General features: G+C 38.7%; 2 protein-coding genes across 6 annotated transcripts in view; one reads left to right on the top strand and one right to left on the bottom strand.

Moving 5' to 3' along the window:
- Positions 1-1,170: 1,170 nt before the first annotated feature.
- DDIAS (DNA damage induced apoptosis suppressor) lies at positions 1,171-18,092 on the bottom strand. 2 transcript variants are annotated; one of them, XM_074335690.1, is made up of 6 exons: positions 17,962-18,092; positions 17,682-17,849; positions 11,308-11,436; positions 6,365-6,526; positions 5,167-5,284; positions 1,171-4,059 (listed from the first exon to the last, which is right to left on the bottom strand). In XM_074335690.1, exons 3-6 carry the CDS (start codon positions 11,418-11,420, stop codon positions 1,471-1,473), a joined length of 2,982 nt encoding a protein of 993 aa, XP_074191791.1. In that variant the 5' UTR covers positions 11,421-11,436; positions 17,682-17,849; positions 17,962-18,092; the 3' UTR covers positions 1,171-1,470. The 2 variants fall into 2 exon arrangements, with proteins under 2 accessions (XP_074191791.1, XP_019608101.2); XM_019752542.2 differs by lacking the exon at positions 17,682-17,849 and having other exon boundaries at positions 17,962-18,033.
- Positions 18,093-18,115: 23 nt separating this feature from the next.
- Positions 18,116-20,007, top strand: part of PRCP (prolylcarboxypeptidase) — a 60,206-nt gene continuing 58,314 nt past the window's right edge. The window contains exons 1-2 of one of the 4 annotated variants that reach the window (XM_019752556.2): positions 18,116-18,200; positions 19,301-19,482. In XM_019752556.2, coding sequence (XP_019608115.2) covers positions 19,321-19,482 — 162 coding nt within the window. In that variant the 5' untranslated portion in view covers positions 18,116-18,200; positions 19,301-19,320. Of the gene's footprint in view, positions 18,252-19,300; positions 19,483-20,007 lie in introns of all 4 variants that reach the window. The other 3 variants (XM_019752555.2, XM_074335691.1, XM_019752557.2) reach the window with 3 other exon arrangements.

Raw genomic sequence — 20,007 nt, forward strand, 5'->3', positions numbered from 1 at the left:
AATATGGCATAGGGCCCCTCGCAGAAGACGCTTGTCACGTAGATTGTGAGGCGAGACCTTGGGGAGTATAGTGTAGTGACAGAGTCCCAGAGGGCAGTTTCCAGGCTCTTGGCCTCATGTGGAAAGGTGCTGGCTTGGGTGTTAACAGCTGATGGCCATCAGCTGTTACCAGTTAGTCATTAGCCACTAATATAACTGCCGTGGCTACGCTACGGGGTTGGTTGGTTAGCAGAGAAGCGGACGGCAGGTTACAGATCGTGTGGCTCCTGCTTCCTGTGTCTCCAACCCAGCCGCCAGCAAGAATATAGTGGTATGACTCCCTTATCTCTGGCTCCGTTGGTGTTCCTTTTTGGCCTCACCCTGTCCTGCGTTCTTGTGAGAGGAGTGGGATCAGAGACCCTGCACGACAGATTAGCACTAAATAGGTGTGCATCATTTTCTGAGATTAGAAGAAAAAAGCTATGGGTGAGTAGATACAGGTAAGTGGGTAGGTACGGGTGTGGGAAGCTGAGGGAATACCAGCTGATCTCAATCTTCTCCATGGAGGAGCCAAGAATAGTAGGTTGGTGGCATGGAGATGTGGAATACTTGCTGTGGGGAATGGCAAAGGGATACATAAGATTTCACAGGGTGGGGCTGAGGCACCGCTAAGCACCTGCGTGTCCAGAAACTGCTCATTTTTTTTCCTATTAGCACTTCAAGCTTATCTCCTATCAGAGAACTTACCAGATACAAATTGTTTACCAGATCACGAGTTTCTTGAGGGAAGGGGCTCAGCTTTCAAGTTCCCAGCGCCTAATACAGTACCTGGCATGTAGTAAGCATATAATGAATCCTTATTAAATAAAAGCGAGTTTCACATTTAACTCTAAACAGTAAATTTGTATTGACCTCTCTTCTTATCCCCAGATGCTCCTGGGTTAAATGCTTCTCTATCACGATTCCGTAGCAACGTAAATGTTTGTAATACCCATTTGAAACCTCTTTCATTGCATTTGCTGCATTGGAGTGAAATTGGCGCTTACCTGTCTATCTTCCGAGTAGACTAGAATCGTTTCACATTAGTGTTCCCATAGCTTGGTATCACAAACTTAGCACAGTAGTTGGCCTAATACACAGCAGGCATCTTCTGAGCTAAGCTGAACAATTAAAAAAGACTTTAAGTTTTGGTTTGCAAAAGCTTTATTTCTGAATGTACGTGTTCTTAAACATTTTCAACAAGGAAAATTAACAATATTACTAAAGTACAATCAACAATATAGAATAAAGTGTCAAATGATCTGCATCAGAGTATTCTGGATAAAACACTGAGAAAAATAATGGCTTTACAAACATTTAAAAAGGCACAAATTGCACATCTTTTCTATTTGTGTCTCTTCAAGTGTTCAAAATGTGTTCCATGCCAGTGGAGGAAAAAGTTTCCGCACAGACTTAACTGTAAAAGTTCAGCAATTGGGTTCCGGTGACTTTTTATGAAAACAATTCAGGAGACCAAGCGCTTTTAGTTTCAGGCACTGAAGGTGGCCAATTTTCTGAAAATGGAAGGCAACATTTGACTTCTGAACAAGAATCAAGTCCCAAAACAGACTTGTTGGAAATCCAGCCTGAACTTGTACTACTATAGTTAGGAGTTTCCTGTTTTGAATTTGCTGAAAGCATATTATTTAAATTTAACTCCTGAACTAAATGTTTATCAGTTCTTTGTTGGACATATTTCGGTTTCTTTCTTGGTAACTCTTTTTGATCAGGAGTACAGGCAGCAGGGCATTTCCTTAGACCCACGGTTTGCAATCTGAACATATCTGAAAGAAATACTTTTTTTGTGGTAGGAGGGACCCATTCATCAATGTCAGATTCAAGGCTCTCAGCAACAGGACAGTTGTTGAAAACCTCTGGTTGTGCAATATCAGATATAATAGGGCTTCCGGATTTCTGGCTGGATGTTTTTTTACTTTTTGGACAGCTGGAGGTGGCTTGCTGTGCCTCATTTTCAGATGAAATCTTTGTTTCTTTATAGTTAACATCAAGATCTAAATAGAAGGCAGGTAGTTTCTTGAAAGCTCCTTTCATCCCATGAATTCTTGTTTGGTGGAATCCTGCAACTGGAGTTGACTGTGAACATGGAACAAAATCTTGGCTATCTTCAAAATCATTTTCTAAATCTGACTGAAAATGAGGTGAAGAGTATGTCTTTGGGTACATAGTGGCAGACATGTTTTGCAAGGATAATTTTTGTGAAGATTGTCTGGAGCTTTCAGAAAGTGATCTCGGTGAAAAATCAGATTTTGTATGATTTTTTGCCAAAGACTTTCCCCATTGTAACAAAATATCCTGTGATTTTTTGGTAATTTCTGTTGCAACATCCATTTCTTTACCACTATCATCAAAGAGATCAGCAGAAGCATTGTAGCTCCCTTCATGACCAGGAAAACAGTTCTGTGTTAAATTATTGTTATTGGTATGTCCATAAGGCATTTCTTTTAATGCATCTGTACTTCTATTTGGACTACTGCAAAGAGCTTCTAAGGGATATGTAAGTTTCCTGCAAATTGTAAGACTGTCATCTTGGTTCTTTGGCCACCTACTATATTGCTTATTTTCTAAGTTGCAAAGGTCAGAAACATCATTATACCTCCAAGAACACAGAGTTGTCAACTTACTACTCATTTCTGAAAGTGATTTTACTCCACATCCATCAAAATATTTGCTATCGAGACAAGAATGGTCACTCTCTGGTTTATTGTGCTTACGTAAAACTTCAGCCCTATGTGGTGGAATTCTGGTAGACTTCCTAAGAGTAGCTCTTGTTCCTGAGCCTTTTGAAGATGGAAAGAGAGCTGATAGATACGCGTTTGGCAGGAAACAGTCAGAAATATCTCTTTCATGACTACTTATAGAGATCGCCTCTGTTGTGTTACCTGGTTGGGACTTCTTCTGAACACCAGGAGTTGGATTTGCTTCACAGGTGGAAAGGCAGTCATCTTTGCCAGAGTTTGCTTTAGCTGTTTCTTGTGCTGATCTTAAAGCTATCGGTGGTGTATGCAAGGCTCCAGTAGTTCTCGAAGGAATCACAGATATGCCACTGTGGTCTGCATGTAATTTATCGATGTCATTATCCAGATGACATTTCCTACTGCTGGCCTCTGTCTGGGTTATAGCAATCTCACTTTCAATAGCAGCCAGAAACTTGTTCAAGCTTTCAGAGAATGGCAGATCATCCCACATCTCGGGGTCACAATCCCGGGAATCACCAGCTACCTCTTCAAGTCTGAGTGATGAAGGTGGACAATATATAGGTCTCTCCTCAAGGCTCGGGGGAGTACTGACATCGTGATGCTGGTGATGTGTTTGCTCATACTGGGAATACCTATTTTTATTGTCTACTGCACTGTGGAAGGATTTTGTATTACTTGGCTCAAGCACCTCTTGCATTTTCAAAGGGAATAAATTAGAGCCAGTAACTCCAATTTCATGGTGAACTACATTTGGCTGATTAGCTTGTAAGCCAAGCTCTTGATCCAACTTTGGTGCTGTGCTCTTTGCATCCATATATGAAATGAGGCTCCACGGACGCTGAATGACTTCATGGTAGCTACTGGAACCAGTGGCCTCTGCAAAGGAGATGCTCTTTCTGTTCTGGTGAAGAGTATCAGTGGCCTGGCTTTGTTCTGAAGCTGAAAAATTATCATCATCTGTTAGTTTTGAAACAATGGAAGTGAGTTCAAGTGATGGCTGCCAGAATCTAACAAAATTATCTCTGCTGTGGGACTCAAAAAAACAAGAACTGTTGTCAGGGCAACATATGCTGCTGAGATCACTACTTGAGTGTTCTAAAGCAGGTAAGTGGCTATTAGGTGTCTGGGAGCCATCGTGAAGTTTCCTGAAATCAGAAAGCTGCAAGAGCTGATGGAAATACTCAATGACTGTGCGGCCTGCAACACCCGGGTCTGGTAGAACAATCTGGCAAGCTACTAGCGCTTTAACTTCTCTCTTGAGGCCAGGGCACTTCTGTAAGAAGTTATTGGAATTTGAACCGTGCCCAGCTTGGTTTTCAAAATTCTGTGAAAGAAGAAAATGAATTTAAATGAGAATACAATTTTCTTTCTTTCACTCGAATGTGAAACAGAGATTTAAAAGATTAAAACAGATACAACTATAACCCCACCCCCATTATTTCAATTCCTCTATAGTGTTATAGGCCGAGGAGTATGAGAAGTAAGTCTTGGAGTAAAGAGACTTGTCTTCAAATATTGGTTCTAACATTTATTAGTGTTGTGACTTTGGACAAGTTAAGATTAAGTAAGTCTTGGTTTTCTCATTTATAAAATAAAGATAAAAATGCAGTATTATGGTATTTGCAATAACACCTGGAAAACTGTGGTGCTTAGCCAATAGCAGCTGCTCAATAAATGGTAGCTGCTATTATATTTCTCATTAGCTTCCATAAACTTTGAGTGTTTAATGGAATGGTCTCATCTGTTCAAAAAAAAAAAGGCACACAAAGAAAAAGAACCATCTAAGATTTTAACAAAGGAAAGCTCCATAGCTCCTGGCTTCTCCTTCCCTTTGGGTTTTTCCCACTGTACAGTCGTGAGTGCTCTATTCATGTTTTTAAAACCCTGATTTCAATGTGGACAAAATTTCCATTTGTTCCCTTTGCATGGATGAGACAGAAAACGATTACTCTTTCAGAATCAGTACGTAATCAGTAAGCTTCTTCTGCAGTCACTTTTAGTTATTTAGGACCATCCTTCCTAACCTACTCTTAGTTATCACATGCAGATACTTTGCCTTCAGTGGTAGTTTCCTCCTTCTCCTTTTACAGCTGATAGAATTCAAAAGGCAAGGATTTGAAGAAAGTTTTACTATGGAAGCTGAACAAAGTTTGGAGAGTAAAATAAACACCAAATAGCAAAACAAATATCTAACATTTCTGAATTTATAACATTTAAAGCTCTGAAAGCATTTGAACTAGGCTCTTCTAACTTTTGAAAGAGGAAGTTGTCACACCGTATTTAACAGATCAGCTAAAGCCTATTTTCGTACAGTGGAAAAGTGCTTCTACAGGCTCTCATATTTATGACTCCCAAAAACTAGAGGATTCAAATCATTTCATTACAATGGAAATATTAACAGAATACAAAAAAGAAAGCTAGGCTCAATTACCGTCACTCCAAAAATGAAGCTCTGTCCAACAAAGCAAGTTTCAACTGCTTTAGTTAGTAGGTTCTGAGTTGCGTCACTGCCTGGTGTTTCTGGAATTTCATTACGATCCTGAATGTACCTTGATTGAAAAGAAAATAGAAAATATGAAGAGATAAGCTTTGAAATTTTAACTTGCATAAACTCAGAAGCTATAAACCATTAGTTTGAATATGCAGCATTAACCTTTTTGAGTTACATCTTCTTAAAAAAAGTGACTTTAAGAGCTAGGCATTTTGTTCCCCACATCCTAAAAGACAAAAACAATAGCTCCTAAGTGAATAAGGTAGAAGCCTGCCTAGTAATCAGACCCAGCAATTATTGTAACAGTAGCAGTGGGAGTAGTGGTGGGATCTCTAGCACCTTCTTCTCAAAGCTGAGGGAAAGCCTTTCCTCTTCCCTCGCAATCATGGCTGTCCCTCTGCTGTCCCTTTCTTCAAATGAGTTTGCTCTCAACTTTGAGGAGATTGACAGAGATTTCTTCTGTCAAGTGATTAGGGGAGAAGAGTAGAAGACTGGGGGAGAGAAAAGAGCTTCAATTGCTTACACTGTGGGTACCAAAAAAAATGTATTCACATGACTATTCATCTTTTGTTATTGGTATATATTGAGCATTACAATTTTAATAGTTTTTTCCTTTCTTAAAATGTCTATACATTTTTTTTTGGCACCCTCTGTATATATCCTTGCATTCTAAGGACAACGTCACAGGTCCAACTATGCAGGTCAAGTTGCAATGCAAGTGAGAAAAATGACAAAATTTCCACTTCTGATATGCAAATATTCCCACAGATGGCTTCTTCTGCCTCAAGGGACCTTAGTCACTTGAGTGCTAAACCTCAATTTGGATAATCCTTCCCTTTGAAACAATTTTACTTTGTAATTCTGTATTTCTCTAACTTGGATTCGAGTTTTATAATTTAGTATTTTAATTACAGCATAGCTGTCCTGAATAAAAGGAGCCTGGTTTAACATCATCACAATATGTATTCAGGAAATAAACATCTTTGTTTTTCTGATTATCTTTTAAAGGAAATGATGATCTGAGGTTGAGTGATCATTTTTTTTACTAAATGCGTATTACCTTAAAAACACATAACTTCAAATTCTATTAATATCCTAAAGGAGGAGCCAGGAAAAAGAATGCTTTAAATATTCTTACCTGTGCAAATCGGTGGCTGTAAGTCCAAAGAATGCATCTAAGCAGCTTCCAAATATAGTAATGCCAAATAATTTGTTTGATTCTGCAACTTTTATGGAAAGTTTATATCTGTAACTGGCATTTTCAACTTTACCAGTAGAGCCACATTTTGGACAATTAGACCTGGAAAAGTCAGGGGTGGGGAACAGAAATGTTCACTAACTAATTTTTTTTCTTACGATGAAAAACAAATCTAAAAAGTAAAAATTAAAAATATTTTGTGTTCAAGTGTTCCTATACAACTTACATTCTTCTTAAACATTTCAGATCAACCTCTTTGAATATCTCTATTCATAACAGATGCCTTCACTGATTTAAATTAAGTAGCACCAAATTGACAGGAAAGTGAAGGAAAACTGGGGGGGGGGGAGGTGAAGAGGGAGAGATATTCTTGTGTTCTTATTGGGTAGCTAAATCACCATTAACAAATTGAAGCATATTATATATAGTCTGGGGTTGGTGGGGGGGTGCAGACCAAATATAATGAAATGAGCACCATATCAACAGAAGACCTGAAAATTAATGTCTATCTTCTATTAAAAGAATAATGAATAATCTTGAAACATTTAATAAATATTTATACGCAGAGTACCCAGTTACATTCTCACCATTATAAGAATAACTTTCTTTAATTCACTGGAATATGCTGAGAATTTATCACATTACAAAAAATTAGGAACAAGACATCTTATTTAACTTGTTTTTAAGGTAATGTATAATTATGGTCAATGGCTTTCTTGTCAAAAACTATGTAACAAGTATAACTTTACTGTCATTTACTAACTATCTGGTCTTGGAGCAATTACCAAATCCCTTAAACCTTATTTCCTCATCTGTAAAATCCAGGGTTGAAGAAGGATAAAAGGAGACTAAGTAAATGAAAAGATAAACCAAGAATCTATTGCAGATATTGCCAAATTAATAGTGTTAGTCTGAGTCTCTCTCATTATATTAAATACTATGATTAATCGTCACTTCTACCATTTCCCTCCTTTCTAGTTATTTGCAATAGTATCCTATAACTCTGATATCCATCTCACATTCTTAATTTAGCAAACTGATCACTTAAAACATCTTATGATAATGGTTAATCTTAGGACTTTTTTTTTCTGTTACTAATAACCTAGCTTTAAAGAGTGGCAAAATGCAAATAGAAAATAATGTTAGTTTTATAAATTTGATTGCTGACAGATAGCCACTAGGGGGAGCCTAAACTCCATAGATTCTAAGGTGATTATTTTGAACAAAGGTTAATCCTTCAAAAAAGCAGTTACTGATTCAGAATTAGATCTGTGCTAATTATTATTATTATTTTTTGCTACACTGAGGATGGATCTGTGTCAATCCATTCATATAATCTTACCCAAATCTGCTAGTTTGTGCTGTAGTTTGGCAATAAAATAAAGTGAAGGTAATAATAACTGACTTCCTAGGGGATAAAATCTCATTAGTACCAAGCTTTAGTGAAATCAATGATTTAAAATACATGTTAAATTATTAAATACATATTCTTTAAAAGTTATATATTCATAATGCATTCAGGCCGAATGTAAAATTCTTAGCAAATCTTAGAGTAATTAACATGCACCAGTATTTTGCAGTTTATTATTTGCAACATATATTCTTTCATTCTGGTAGGTAAACAAGGCCATTTATTCCCATTTACATCTGGGGCAATTGGAGTGAACTTTTGTTCAAAGTGACAAAGTTAGTGAATGTTATGACCCAAATCGAAGGCTTTGGATTCCTAGCTACTAGTTGTTTTCCTGTATTATGTCTTATAAAACTATAAGAACAATATAGTTAATAATGAACTACCTTGTAAATAGTGTCAATAATAGCCTAACAAAAGGTAAATCTAATATTAATGCATAATACACACTAAATTACATATACTTTTATATAATATATATAATGAAGATATTTATGTATATAGTTTCCTCTAATCCTTTGGGAATAAGACAGGGTTGAAAGAAACAAATATTAGTATGGAGAAACATAGATCACAGCTTGAATTTTAATATGCATACAAGTCATTGGGCATCTTGTTAAATGAAGATTCTGATTCATTAAGTCTGGGTCAAGGCCTAAGATTCTGCATATCTTTCCCCCCCTCCCCTTCTTCACCCCCCCCTCACACCCCCATTCAAGCTGCTGTTACTCAGTCTAGTTGTGTAGGACACAGCTCCCTGGCCCATGCTGGTATTATGAGCCTTGCGCTCCTCATGGCTGAGGCAGTTGGTTGCTGGTTGGCTGCTCACAACGTCTCTCACTGGCTGCGCCACTCTGGCTGGCCCCCAGCCGCTGGTGGCAGCACACAGCAGCCAGCAGCCCGGGGCAGCTCAGCTCCAGGGAGAGCTGTTCACAATCTTAGCTGTAGAGGGCCAGCGAGAGCTGTTGTTCACAATCTTAGCTGTAGAGGGCGCAGCTCACTGGCCCATGTGGCAATCCAACCAGCGACCTTGGCGTGAGGAGTACCGCGCTACAACCACCTGAGCCACCGGGCCGGCCCAGATTCTGCATTTCTAGTAAGCAAACAGGTGATGCAGAGGTAGCTGTTCCTCAGACCACACTTTGGGAAACAAGGGTAGAAAAAACACACAAATCACAGTCCCTATTTAACATCTAGAAGCACCGCAATTTCCAAAATGTCATTTGTTATGGAATAGCAGTTTTCAAACTTTTGATCTCAGGACCCTTTATATTCTCAAAACTTATTGAGAATTCCAAAGAGCTTTTGTATATGTGTGTAATATGGGTCTATATTTTAAATTGAAAGAGAAATGAAAGTGAGAAATTAAAATTGAGAAATCTAAAAAGTATTAATTCATTAAAAATAATGGACCCATTGCAAAGTTAACAAAAAGAACATTAACTTTATGAAAAATAACCATGTGTTCCAAAATAAAATTAGTGAGAAGAGAATGGCATTGTTTCACATTTTGCAAATCTCTTTAATATCTGGTTTAATAAAAATAGCTGGATTCTCATATCTCCTTTTCTGTTCAATGTGTTGTTATATCGCATACCATGTTTCCCCGAAAATAAGACCTAGCTGGACAATCAGTTCTAATGTGTCTTTTGGAGCAAAAATTAATATAAGACCAGGTATTATTTTACCATAATATAAGAGTGGGTCTTATATACTATAATACCAGGTCTTATATTAATTTTTGCTCCAAAAGACACATTAGAGCTGATTGTCTGGCTAGGTCTTATTTTCGGAGAAACAGGGTATGTAGTCTCTTAAAAAACTCTGCTATGCATTCAGAGAATTCGAGTGAAGGGAAGAAAATGCCTTGGAATTATTATGAAAATTGTTTTGATCCCAAAAAGCCTCTGAATGGATCTGCTTGAAATAATACCTGCAATTTGCTACCTTTTTTGTTTGATACGTTAAAACAGTAAGTTTCATTCATGTATTTTTCTAGATTAGTGTACTTATAGATATCTCAGAAGTAGAATTGATGAGATTAGTGATCCTTAGTGTTTCCTTGGTCTTGAAACTCTGAAAATCTGATGAAAGGAATACACTCACTCCCTCTCCCTGAAAAATGCATACATAACCAGATAACACAGTAATTTATGTATTTTAAGAACTGGAGCATTCATATGCACTATAGTCTATCCACAGACCCCAGGTTAAAAATACATAGACTAGAGGATTACATAATGTCCCTTCCAAATTTATAGTCCCAGATTAAACTGAATGTATATAATGTAATGAAAAATATTTTTAAAAATGTATCTTTAAGGCTTTACATAAAACTTCTCTCAAAGGAGAAAACTATGATTTATGTGTGGAAATTCAATTTGACTTGTTTAAGTAAATGACAACCTCTTTGGGTGGGTGTGAGGGGTGAGCAGGGGAGAGGATAGGTAGATAGTCTCTGAGCTATGAGTCACATCTTAAGACAGGAAAAGAAAGTTCTTAGTGCCAGAGACAGACTTGTAGACTAAAGGGACTATGGGTCCCATTAAGTACCTAGAAGAGCAATTTACATCTGTTTGGGCTGGGTAGATAGCTTATCTGGATAAATAAAATCCCCTCCCTTACTCATAATTTTTGGGCTAGTACACACACACACACACACACACACACACACACACACAAACGCCAGGGGTACCAAAAAATGTATACACATGACTTGTATTCATCTTTTGTTACTGGTATATATTGAATATTACAATTTTAATAGTTTTTTCCTTTCTTAAAATGTGTATACATTTTTTTGGCACCCTCTGTACATACATGTGTGTACATATCTAATTTCATCCTTCATATGAAAAATTATATTCACATATACAAGCATGTACATATGTAGCTATACATACACTTATGTATGTGAATACAATAATCTTCCCATATGAAAGACCAAACTAACTTTCTATACTTGTATTTTTTATATTTCTATGTCTACATCTTTATCATGGAACCTGTTCAAATGAAATCTTGGAACCCTAATACAAAGATGAGAATGGAGCTCTTGTTGAAACTAAAACTTGGGGCCCCGGAGCACATCCTATTTGTCAGCACCATCCACTATTCTTTCTCTAATCCGAATCTCCCTCTAGAAACAAGGGGCCCTAAGGCTCTGCAGTATGTAATTTGAAAACTACCATTGCTCTAAATCTTGGAGGTTAAAAAAAGGAAAAAAGTTAACCCCATGAAAAACGAAACACCTATTATGGTTGTTATCGCTAAGGATTTGGGGTTCAAAGAAAAACTTTAGGTAGCAGTCTTTTGCTCTTTAGTGTCTCTAAACTCTTTTGCAAAGGCTGGAGTGTGGAATTCCTGTCATAAACTTGCTGTGCTGTAGCAGTGAGGAAATGAAAGTGAGCAGTCCTCCATTGGCTAACAACTGATTTATATTTCCTCTCATGCTTACAGGCTTTACTTTTACCTTTTGGAGACTAGGATTATCCGAGAGTAGCACTTTTGACATGCAGGATATATAAAACTTGAACTCTGGAGAGCAAGAACTGAGGCAAGAAGAAATTTTCTTCTTTTATTCATGTGTTCACACCGCGGCCTACAAAACAAAATAGTCACTGGGGTGAATGGTGAATCTTTAATTGTAGGGGCATAATTCATTACTTAGGACAACCTCTTAAACCTACATTGCAAAGCCGATAGATGTCTTTTGTATATAAGTGTCAATGGATTGGAAAACTAATTTTCTTTTCCTGCTTAATTGAAAGTATTAATAGAAAGAAAATAAGATTTAAAACATAGGAGTTAAAACTTTCTGCTTCTGAATAAATACGCCATCTCAGTAATTCAGGAAAGCTGTTATTTAGCTTCTTTTATATCTTTATAAGAAAAGCTATATAGAAATTTTTTCTACCATTAACAGGAACTTAAATGACTTTTTTAAGAACCTAAATTGGGCGGCCAGTTTGCTCAGTGGTTAGAGCGCGGTGCTCATGATACCAAGGTTACCGGTACGATTCCCACATGGGCCGGTGGGCTGCACCCTCCACAACTAGATTGAAAACGACTTGACTTGGAGCGGAGCTGAACCCCCCCACAACTAGATTGAAAACACGACTTGTCATGGAGCTGATTGGTCCTGGAAAAATATAGTCCCCCAACTAAAAAAAAAAAGAAACACTAAATTGGTGGGAAATGGTACTTTTTAGCTGAAAAAATAACTTTATTAGATCTCAGTGTGCACATTTTTACACAGCTTGAAGAGAAAAAAAGGTAATTCCTATTTTGCAAATGGAAAAAGCAAAATGTTATATGGGGAAGGAGAGTTCAAAGTGCTTTAAGATGCTTGTATAAAACATATCAGAGAAGTAAAACAATAAAATAGCAATGTTCTACTTATACTTTTTAAAAAATGTCAAGTGTTGGTTTACCTACCAAAATTTAAAAAAATGATTTAGCTTATTTATAGCATAAAATAAATGTCTCTGTACATGGTCAAGATAAAGTTATATCAATAATTTTTCATTTATAAATACATGGCAAAACCTTTCAATTTCTGAAAATGAGTGGAACTGTTTCTGAGCCTGGCATCTGCAAATTTCTACAAATTGGGAGTCATCAGTTTAAAAATCATAATATAATCTTTTAGGTATAGCTCTTCATAGGATAATCAGAAATTTAGAAATGTCATGCCAATGGAAGGGAGATTTTAAAGTGCTACTAATCCTGTCCATTAATCAAAATAACATTTCTGTGAAAATAAAATCTTGTCCCCTAAGGCATTAAGATGGAAACTTGCAAAGATGAAAGATAAACAGATTTATCTAAATCACTGATCTACATTATTAAAGGGAGCATAGAAAAAAATTAATTCTGCCGAATTCTTTGTTGTTATTCTTATTTTGTGATCCTGAAACATACACGACTAGTTACGGTTCTACCAAAAGCAGTTATGTATTCCTAGATTTAGTTTTTATCTTAGGCCATATGACAATCTCTAAGGCCAAAGTAGAGTAGGGGATATAGGATACAAGTGGAAGGCAGAAAGAAGAGTCACAGAACACTGTCATTATTAATGAATAAGGGCAATAGGGCGAAGCTCCCTCCTTACAATGTCATCTCTTACCTGCTTAAAATCCTGCTATTTTGAATGCAGCCTCAATTCCTTACAATGGCCTATGAGGCCCTCGGCCATCTAGCTCCATCTCCTTGACCTCACCTTGTACCATTCCCCCTTAATCACTGCAAGCCATGCTAACCTTCTGTCTGCTCCTCAAACACACCAAACAACTTCTCTTTTCAAGATTCTGTGCTTACCTTTCTTTTTGCCGAGAACATCCTCCCCTTAGCTCATCAAATAGAAGGCTCATTCTCATCCTTCAATCTTTAATGTTACCCCTCAGAGAGCCCCACTTTATCTCAAGTAGACCTTAGTTACCATGACATCACCCATTTTATTCCTTCAGGGCACTTATCATGCTTGTGATATAAGCAATCATGAAAATGCATATATCCTATATATACATTTGCTCACTTATTTTTGTTTCTTCTACCCCCACTAGTCTGAAAGTTTCATGAGATCTGGTCTATCTTGTACTCTACTATATCCCCAGTACTTAGCACATAGTAAATTGTCAATAAATATTCAATGAATAAATGAAAAACTATAAGCAGAATCTTGCAATTTAAGGAACCTTTGTAATGGAGTAGGTATATGTTATATAATAGAACTTTCCTCCCTTTTCATTTAAAACCCCCTTCAAAAAGCCTTTCTCTATTAACATAAAGGATGGCTTTTTTTTTTCTACACCTTATACTACTGTACTTCTACAGCCTTACCATTTGTTTTGTCTGCTCTATTCTATTTTCTACTTGGTTTTACTCTCCCTAAATGCCTTTTTTCTTAATTCTCTCACCCTTGTTCTTTATGTGCTAGTAATTTATGCTCGAAAACACAAAAAAAGCAATCTGAGTTGTGTTCCTTTTTCCCTTCCTCACCCCCAAACACTCCCCTGCCACAATATGTTTCACATTTCTTTGCTTTTTTTTCACTCTTTCCTCTGTCTAAAATGTTCTCTCTCCTGGCTAAAGCCTATTCTTCTTTAAGATCCTCGCAGGGGTGTTCTTCTCCAGGAAGCTTTCCCAGGTTAAGTTAAGTGATCCACTTTCTAATTTATCACTTACCATATTATGTTAAACTTATCTATTTAATATGTATTTTTCTGGAACCAGAGTAAGATCGTGAATCATCTTTTTATATCTCCAGTTCCAAACTAAAAAATTGTCAATCTGAACATCAGCTATTAATTTTCTTCTTGATTGTCAGCTTTCCTTTTTTTAAGCCAGTTCTGCCACATACTATTAATATAAAACACAATTTTACCAAGTCAAAAAAATAAGTTTCAATGTGTATATACATTAGAGTACATAGAGAAGTTTCATATATAGTACCTTATTTAAAACTTGATCTTTATTTATATTTTATCCTCATTTCCAAATTTTTTCTTAATTGTGGTCATATGAGCAGAGGTTATCTTATTTAGGGCTCTAACATAAAAATTTATATTGTACCACAACTATGTCAGCATTCATCAAATCACATTCTTTACAAAATTTGTATCAAATTTAAACTTTAGTAAATGGACTAAACATGTAAGACGACTAAAACACTGCAAAGTGTTGTGGGAAAATTTGAAAAGTAAGACACATCCTGTTCTGAAACGTTTACTGTCTAATTGGGCAGACAACCTACCAATGAATGAAAAACAGATAAGCAGAAATATTTGGGGGTTAATTTCGAAATTAATTGTGCAAGCACGAATTGCTCTGTTTTTAAAGGAAAGTTGGTTAAATTGTCTTTATTTAAGGGTTTATTGCCCTCTAGTGGATCAAATAAATATGTCTAGAAAATTACAACAATGGCAAATTTGTGAATTGAAATGAAAGAGGTCATTAAACTATTTTTACTATTTGTGTTTCACCTGGTAAACCCCAGCAAATTGCAAAAAGACTTCCCATTCATTGTCTGGTGGACAAAAACGCAATGATGTCCTTTCAGGCAGTTACTGTTAGTTATTCTCTTTGCTGTTTTCATTGTATTTTCTTTATGATACTTGTCACATAGTTTTTTTTGTTTCTCTACTGCTTGAACTTGTAGTACAGTGGATCCATGTTTGATGGATAACTGAATGAAGCATCAGGAATGAGTAAATACTAAAGTTAGGAAAACATGATGATGGACATAATAAACAAGTTCCCTACCTGGTCACCATACTGTAAGTCCAATGCAAGAGACATATTAAACCAATAATTATACAAAAAGTTTAACTGAAATTGTGGTAAATTCTATAAAGGAAATGAACATAATACCATGAGAAAATATAAGGGGACTGATCTATGGAAGAGGATAGTTAGGAAAATATATAAACTTTTCTTGAAAAGTATTTTCTGTCAGAGTTGGCAGATTAAAGGTAATTTTTATTTCATTATGTATTATACTTAAAATATTTTCTAAAAGTACTTTTATAATTAGAAAAATAAAGAAAATAATAGTAAAAATACTAGGTGGGGAACTTAGCAATAACATATAAAGAAAACCTTGGGTCCTCTCAATCTCTCACATATAAAAATAGAAACAAGGGATTTGAGATGGAGACAGGGAGAAAAGTATGTTAGCGTAGGTTGATGGGAACTAATTAGGGCCTCAGCTTTTGTTTTGAAGGCCTAAAGGTTGCTCAAGTCAATGTCCAAGAATGAAGACTCTGATACTTACACTTCTGTGGGGTGTAGGTAGACACATTACAGTATATTTTTAATTTAACACGGAATAGTGTGGAATACTTGTTTTCTCTCTTTCTAATCCAGCCATATGGAGAGCTAAACTACAAGCAATGATGCTTTAGTAATTTGCCATGGAAAATTACCATCAGAGGGAAGGGATACATTTTAAGGCTATATTTTCTTTTGGGTGTATCTACATGTTAAGCCAAATTATAAAGAAAGTTGCTTGGAAAGGGTTGTCAGGTGAATCAAAAATTTAATGATAATATAGCTGATGCATCCTTTTCACACTAGAGATTGTTTTGTCAGTGGGCCCATATACATAAGCTCATTGAATACCATTGAAATGATTTACTAACCTTAATATGAAAATTCTAGAAAACGAAGAGAGGCAGGGAGGAGATAGATAATTAAATGAACGGAAAACAAACCTCTTTTGTTTGGAGAACTATTGGTAAAAAATATTTTTAAAACATTACCCAGGAAAATCTTTTTTGAGTACAACACGCAGTTTGTCCACTACATTTATAATGGGTGAAGCACTATTCTAAGGATAGGGAAGGGGACAGGGTTATAAATAGAAAACACAGGCTCTTGTGTTCAAGGAATTTATAATCTATTGGCTAAGACAATATATAATTGCCAATGAAGTGACACAAAGTTACACATATACTCTTATTTGCAAGCTCCAAACTTCCATATCTTTACTTACCTGAGAGCCAAATGTATTTGGATGACTCACAGACATCGCAAGGTTTAATAGGTAAAAAATCTGAATTTTTGGTTCCCTCTCCAACCTCTTTACTCGCAATTTTCTCCATTTCAGTAAACGGCACTACTTTCCAACCAGTAACTCAGGCGAGATAGCCAGGAGTCATCCCTCATTCCTGTATCTCTCAAGTCCCACATAATAGCCATCAGTAAATGCTTGAGTCCATCTGTATATCTAAAACCCATCACTCACACCCTCCACCTCCCCTCCCCCATCACATTCTGCCACCACCTTAACCACAACCACCATAATCTCCTGCTGATGTTGCTGCATTAGCCTCCTAACTTTCTAATTGATGTGGTCCCTGCCTGTCTCTCCAAAGACATCTCATACAACTGTTCTTTCTGAATATATTCCAGCAACATTGGATGCCAAGCTCGCTCTTTCCTGCCTCAGGGACTTTGCACAACTCATTCACTCTGGAATGTTCTTCCTTTCCTCTGTTGCATGGCTGGATCACTCTCATCTCATAGGCCTCAATTCAACTGTCAACTTCTCAGAGAGGCCTTTCCAGACCAACCTAACTCAAGTTATTCTTCTTAAGTCCATCCATAAAAGGTTTAAATTCCAACAGGACAGGAATCTATCATGTTAACGATTGTAATCCCAGTACCTGGCAGCTCTTGGTACAGAGGAAGAAAACGCTTAAAAATTAACTGCAGAATGAATAACTAACTAGGTGCCTTGTGATCCAATCTTGCAGGGTCAGAAAATGCTACCTGAGTTAAAAAAAATCATAAAACGAGTAAAAATTAGCCAGTTTGGAGACGGGGTCAGAAGACATCTAGAGGTGAGGGAGAGTGGTGCATTTGAGGAACTCAAAAAGACATTATGTATGGCTGGAGCCTAGGGCTAGAATGATGAAAAACAAAGCTGGAGAGGTAGGCAAAGGCCAGATAAGAAAGGCCCTGTAAATCATGTCAAGGAGATTGGGTGTTAATCTGAAGAACAATGGGAGCTACTGAAAGGTTTTAAATAGGGAGCGTCACCACCAGATTTGAGCTTTATCAGCCTGGCAAAGTGGAGACTGGCTTGGGAGTAAGATTGAGAACAAGCTGGGAGGCTACAATCATAGTTATGTAGCACTCATGATGCTGAACCAAAGTCATGACATCAAAAGTATGGTATGACTGGCTAGATGTGAGAGAAAAGGAAGGAATATAGAACACATTCAAGTTTCTCGTTTGAGCACACCGCTCAGTTAATCACTCTTCCCTCTGGGCCAAAGCAGTTTGCAAAAGTACCTTTTGAGCACGAATTACTTTCGGCAGAGCAGCCAGCTGATTACGTACCTCAAAAGCTGGATTTCCAGTTCCAGACGCTCATCCGTGTCCGGCTCGGTGGCACAGTAAATGCTCAATAAACGCTCTTTGAACGACTGCAACGGCACTAAAATTAAAAATGACTGACCCTGCCACTCTCTACCCTCATGATCGCCCTTTTATAGAAGAGACTGACTCCTGAAAAAAATAACAAAGAATGCTCTGAGTCTCATTCATAATGACGTTAAAGGCTTCGTTAGGAGTCTCCGGCCCTTTCCCTCCCCGAGAACCTCTCCCCACAGCGCCTCACCTGAAGCAGAGGACCGGGAACCTGCCCGGACAACGCTCAGAAACGCAAGCCGGCGGACCTCAGCAGCAAAACAAGCGCCCTCCAATCGAATCTCCCGCGTCCCCTTCCGCCGGAAGTGACGCATGGCCGTGGCTCCTCAGAGCCAATCAGAAGAAGGCGCCGCCGAGGGTGGAGAGTAACCTCGGCATCTTGTGAGCTGTAGGGAACGACCATATTCGTCAAACTGGGTGTAGAGACAGGTTTGGCAAAAGTTCTTCCCCGACTGGTCGAGCAATAGTACTGTCTGTAAAGTAGGTTTGGAGGCCAAGATGAGCTAGCTGAGCGTAGGGATCCCGGGAATGGGTGGGAGCTGGGGGAACGCCCCTCCGACTGGGGTTCAGCCGGGAGGCTGGAAGGAGGAGTGGGAGCTGGTGAAGGGCGTTGGCGGAGCCGTGAAAACGCAAGGGGATTCTGCCGGAGGGGGATAGCACAGCACGGGGACGCGGGCAGAAGGAGGCGGCGGCGGGGGAAAGGAGGGAGGGAGTTCACCTCACCCAGAGCGGGCTGCATGGTGCTGGGAAAAGAGGGGGCGTTACCTGGAAGAAAGGACCTGAACCACGCCGGAATCCGAGGCTTCGTGGTCCCCTGGTGACCTTCGTTAATGGATGGGTTGCGTGGGCAACACGTTGGAGGTGGTTAGGCTTACATAGTGGAGGTGGGGTGCAAGGAGCCAGATAGAGCAGTCCGTGAAGCCTTTTCTGGGTGACCCAGTGCAGGTCCCCGCACCTGTCCTAGCCTGTTTTCTCCTCTGTAAATGGGAATAACAATCATACACGACGCACAAGATTGCTGTTAAATGAGATGTGTGTGCCACTATGCCTAGTGATATAGTGACATGTAATGAACGATCAATAAATTGTGGTGGTTGCTATTATTACCATTATTTGGGATTTGCGGAGGGCATGGGGGTGTGGCGATGGAAGTAAGGGGAACGGGTTAGGTTTTGGCGGTGATGATAAAGGCGGGAATACTGGGTGACCAGGCGGAAAGATGGATTTGGTGGGTGATACATATAATTGAAGATCGGATTCAGCGGTCAGGTAGGCTGGGGCCCTGCGATTATAAGGGTAGATCTGGAGCGTGACCGAAATGAAGGTGGACTCTAAAGTGGGGATGGCAAGAGAGGGAGATGAAATGTGGTGGCGTCCTCTGGGACAGGGGAGGTGTGGCTTGGGTGACCTGGGTTTGGGCGGTGCTGTTGAAGGGCGGGATGACTTTGGGCTTCCCCTGGGAGGAGCCTGTTTGAGGCGGGGTCCCGCTGTGACTGCCTGCTTCAGCGGGTCTGCCTCCCCACCCGCAGTGCAGCCGCGAGCCCGAGCCATGGGGCGCCTCTCCCTCCTGTTCCTGGCTTTCCTGACGCCCGGGGCTGCCATCCCGGTACCGCCGGCTCTAAGGGCCTTTAGCAAGCTTCACTTGTCAACTAGCTTCACATCCCACTCCGCTATAGCCATGAAGTTCACGACTCACTACATCGAACAAAAGGTAAGGCCGGGGGCGGGGGATTGAGGGGAGCACTGGGGTTTCACGGCCCCCCACCCAACCAGCGGGACCCCAGACACCGGAGTCCACCAGGAATTTCACACCCCTATTGCCTAAGACTTGTCCGATCTTTGGATTACCCTTTCCAGAGGATGGCCCCAAGTCTCAGTTCTGTTTAAAATCTCTCCTCCTATTATCAATGATTTAATGTCAGTCGTGGTTCCACAGTCTTCTGTAATTTGCCACAATAGTCACTTCAAGAAGTTTTTCTGCTCCCAGAGGATGCCCTAATCCAAATTATCTTGCCCTCTCCCCAAATTCAAATTATTTAATGCCAACTCTGTCCCCTACTCCACTTTGACAGTCATCCTTTGTCCCAAAGCTGCCCCCAAATACAAATTTTAAATTTTACCCAATATTCAGCCTAAAGTGCCACCTTTCATCTCATGCTCAGCTCAAAGTTGATTTGGTAGCTCTTTTATTAAGACTTTTTAACCTTCATTATTTTTTGTAAGACTGAACATAAAT

The sequence above is a fragment of the Rhinolophus sinicus genome, linkage group LG06 (genome assembly GCF_036562045.2).
Source record: "Rhinolophus sinicus isolate RSC01 linkage group LG06, ASM3656204v1, whole genome shotgun sequence".
NCBI classification, from domain to species: Eukaryota; Metazoa; Chordata; class Mammalia; order Chiroptera; family Rhinolophidae; genus Rhinolophus; species Rhinolophus sinicus.

What these genes read in the sequence shown, in the direction of transcription:
- DDIAS (XM_074335690.1), bottom strand. Translation starts at nt 11,420, where the DNA reads ATGAATAAAAGAAGAAAATTTCTTCTTGCCTCAGTTCTTGCTCTCCAG. An exon ending in ATAATCCTAGTCTCCAAAAG is followed by an intron (nt 6,527 to 11,307) that starts GTAAAAGTAAAG and finishes TGACTTTTCCAG; the next exon opens with GTCTAATTGTCCAAAATGTG. An exon ending in GCTTCATTTTTGGAGTGACG is followed by an intron (nt 4,060 to 5,166) that starts GTAATTGAGCCT and finishes CTTCTTTCACAG; the next exon opens with AATTTTGAAAACCAAGCTGG.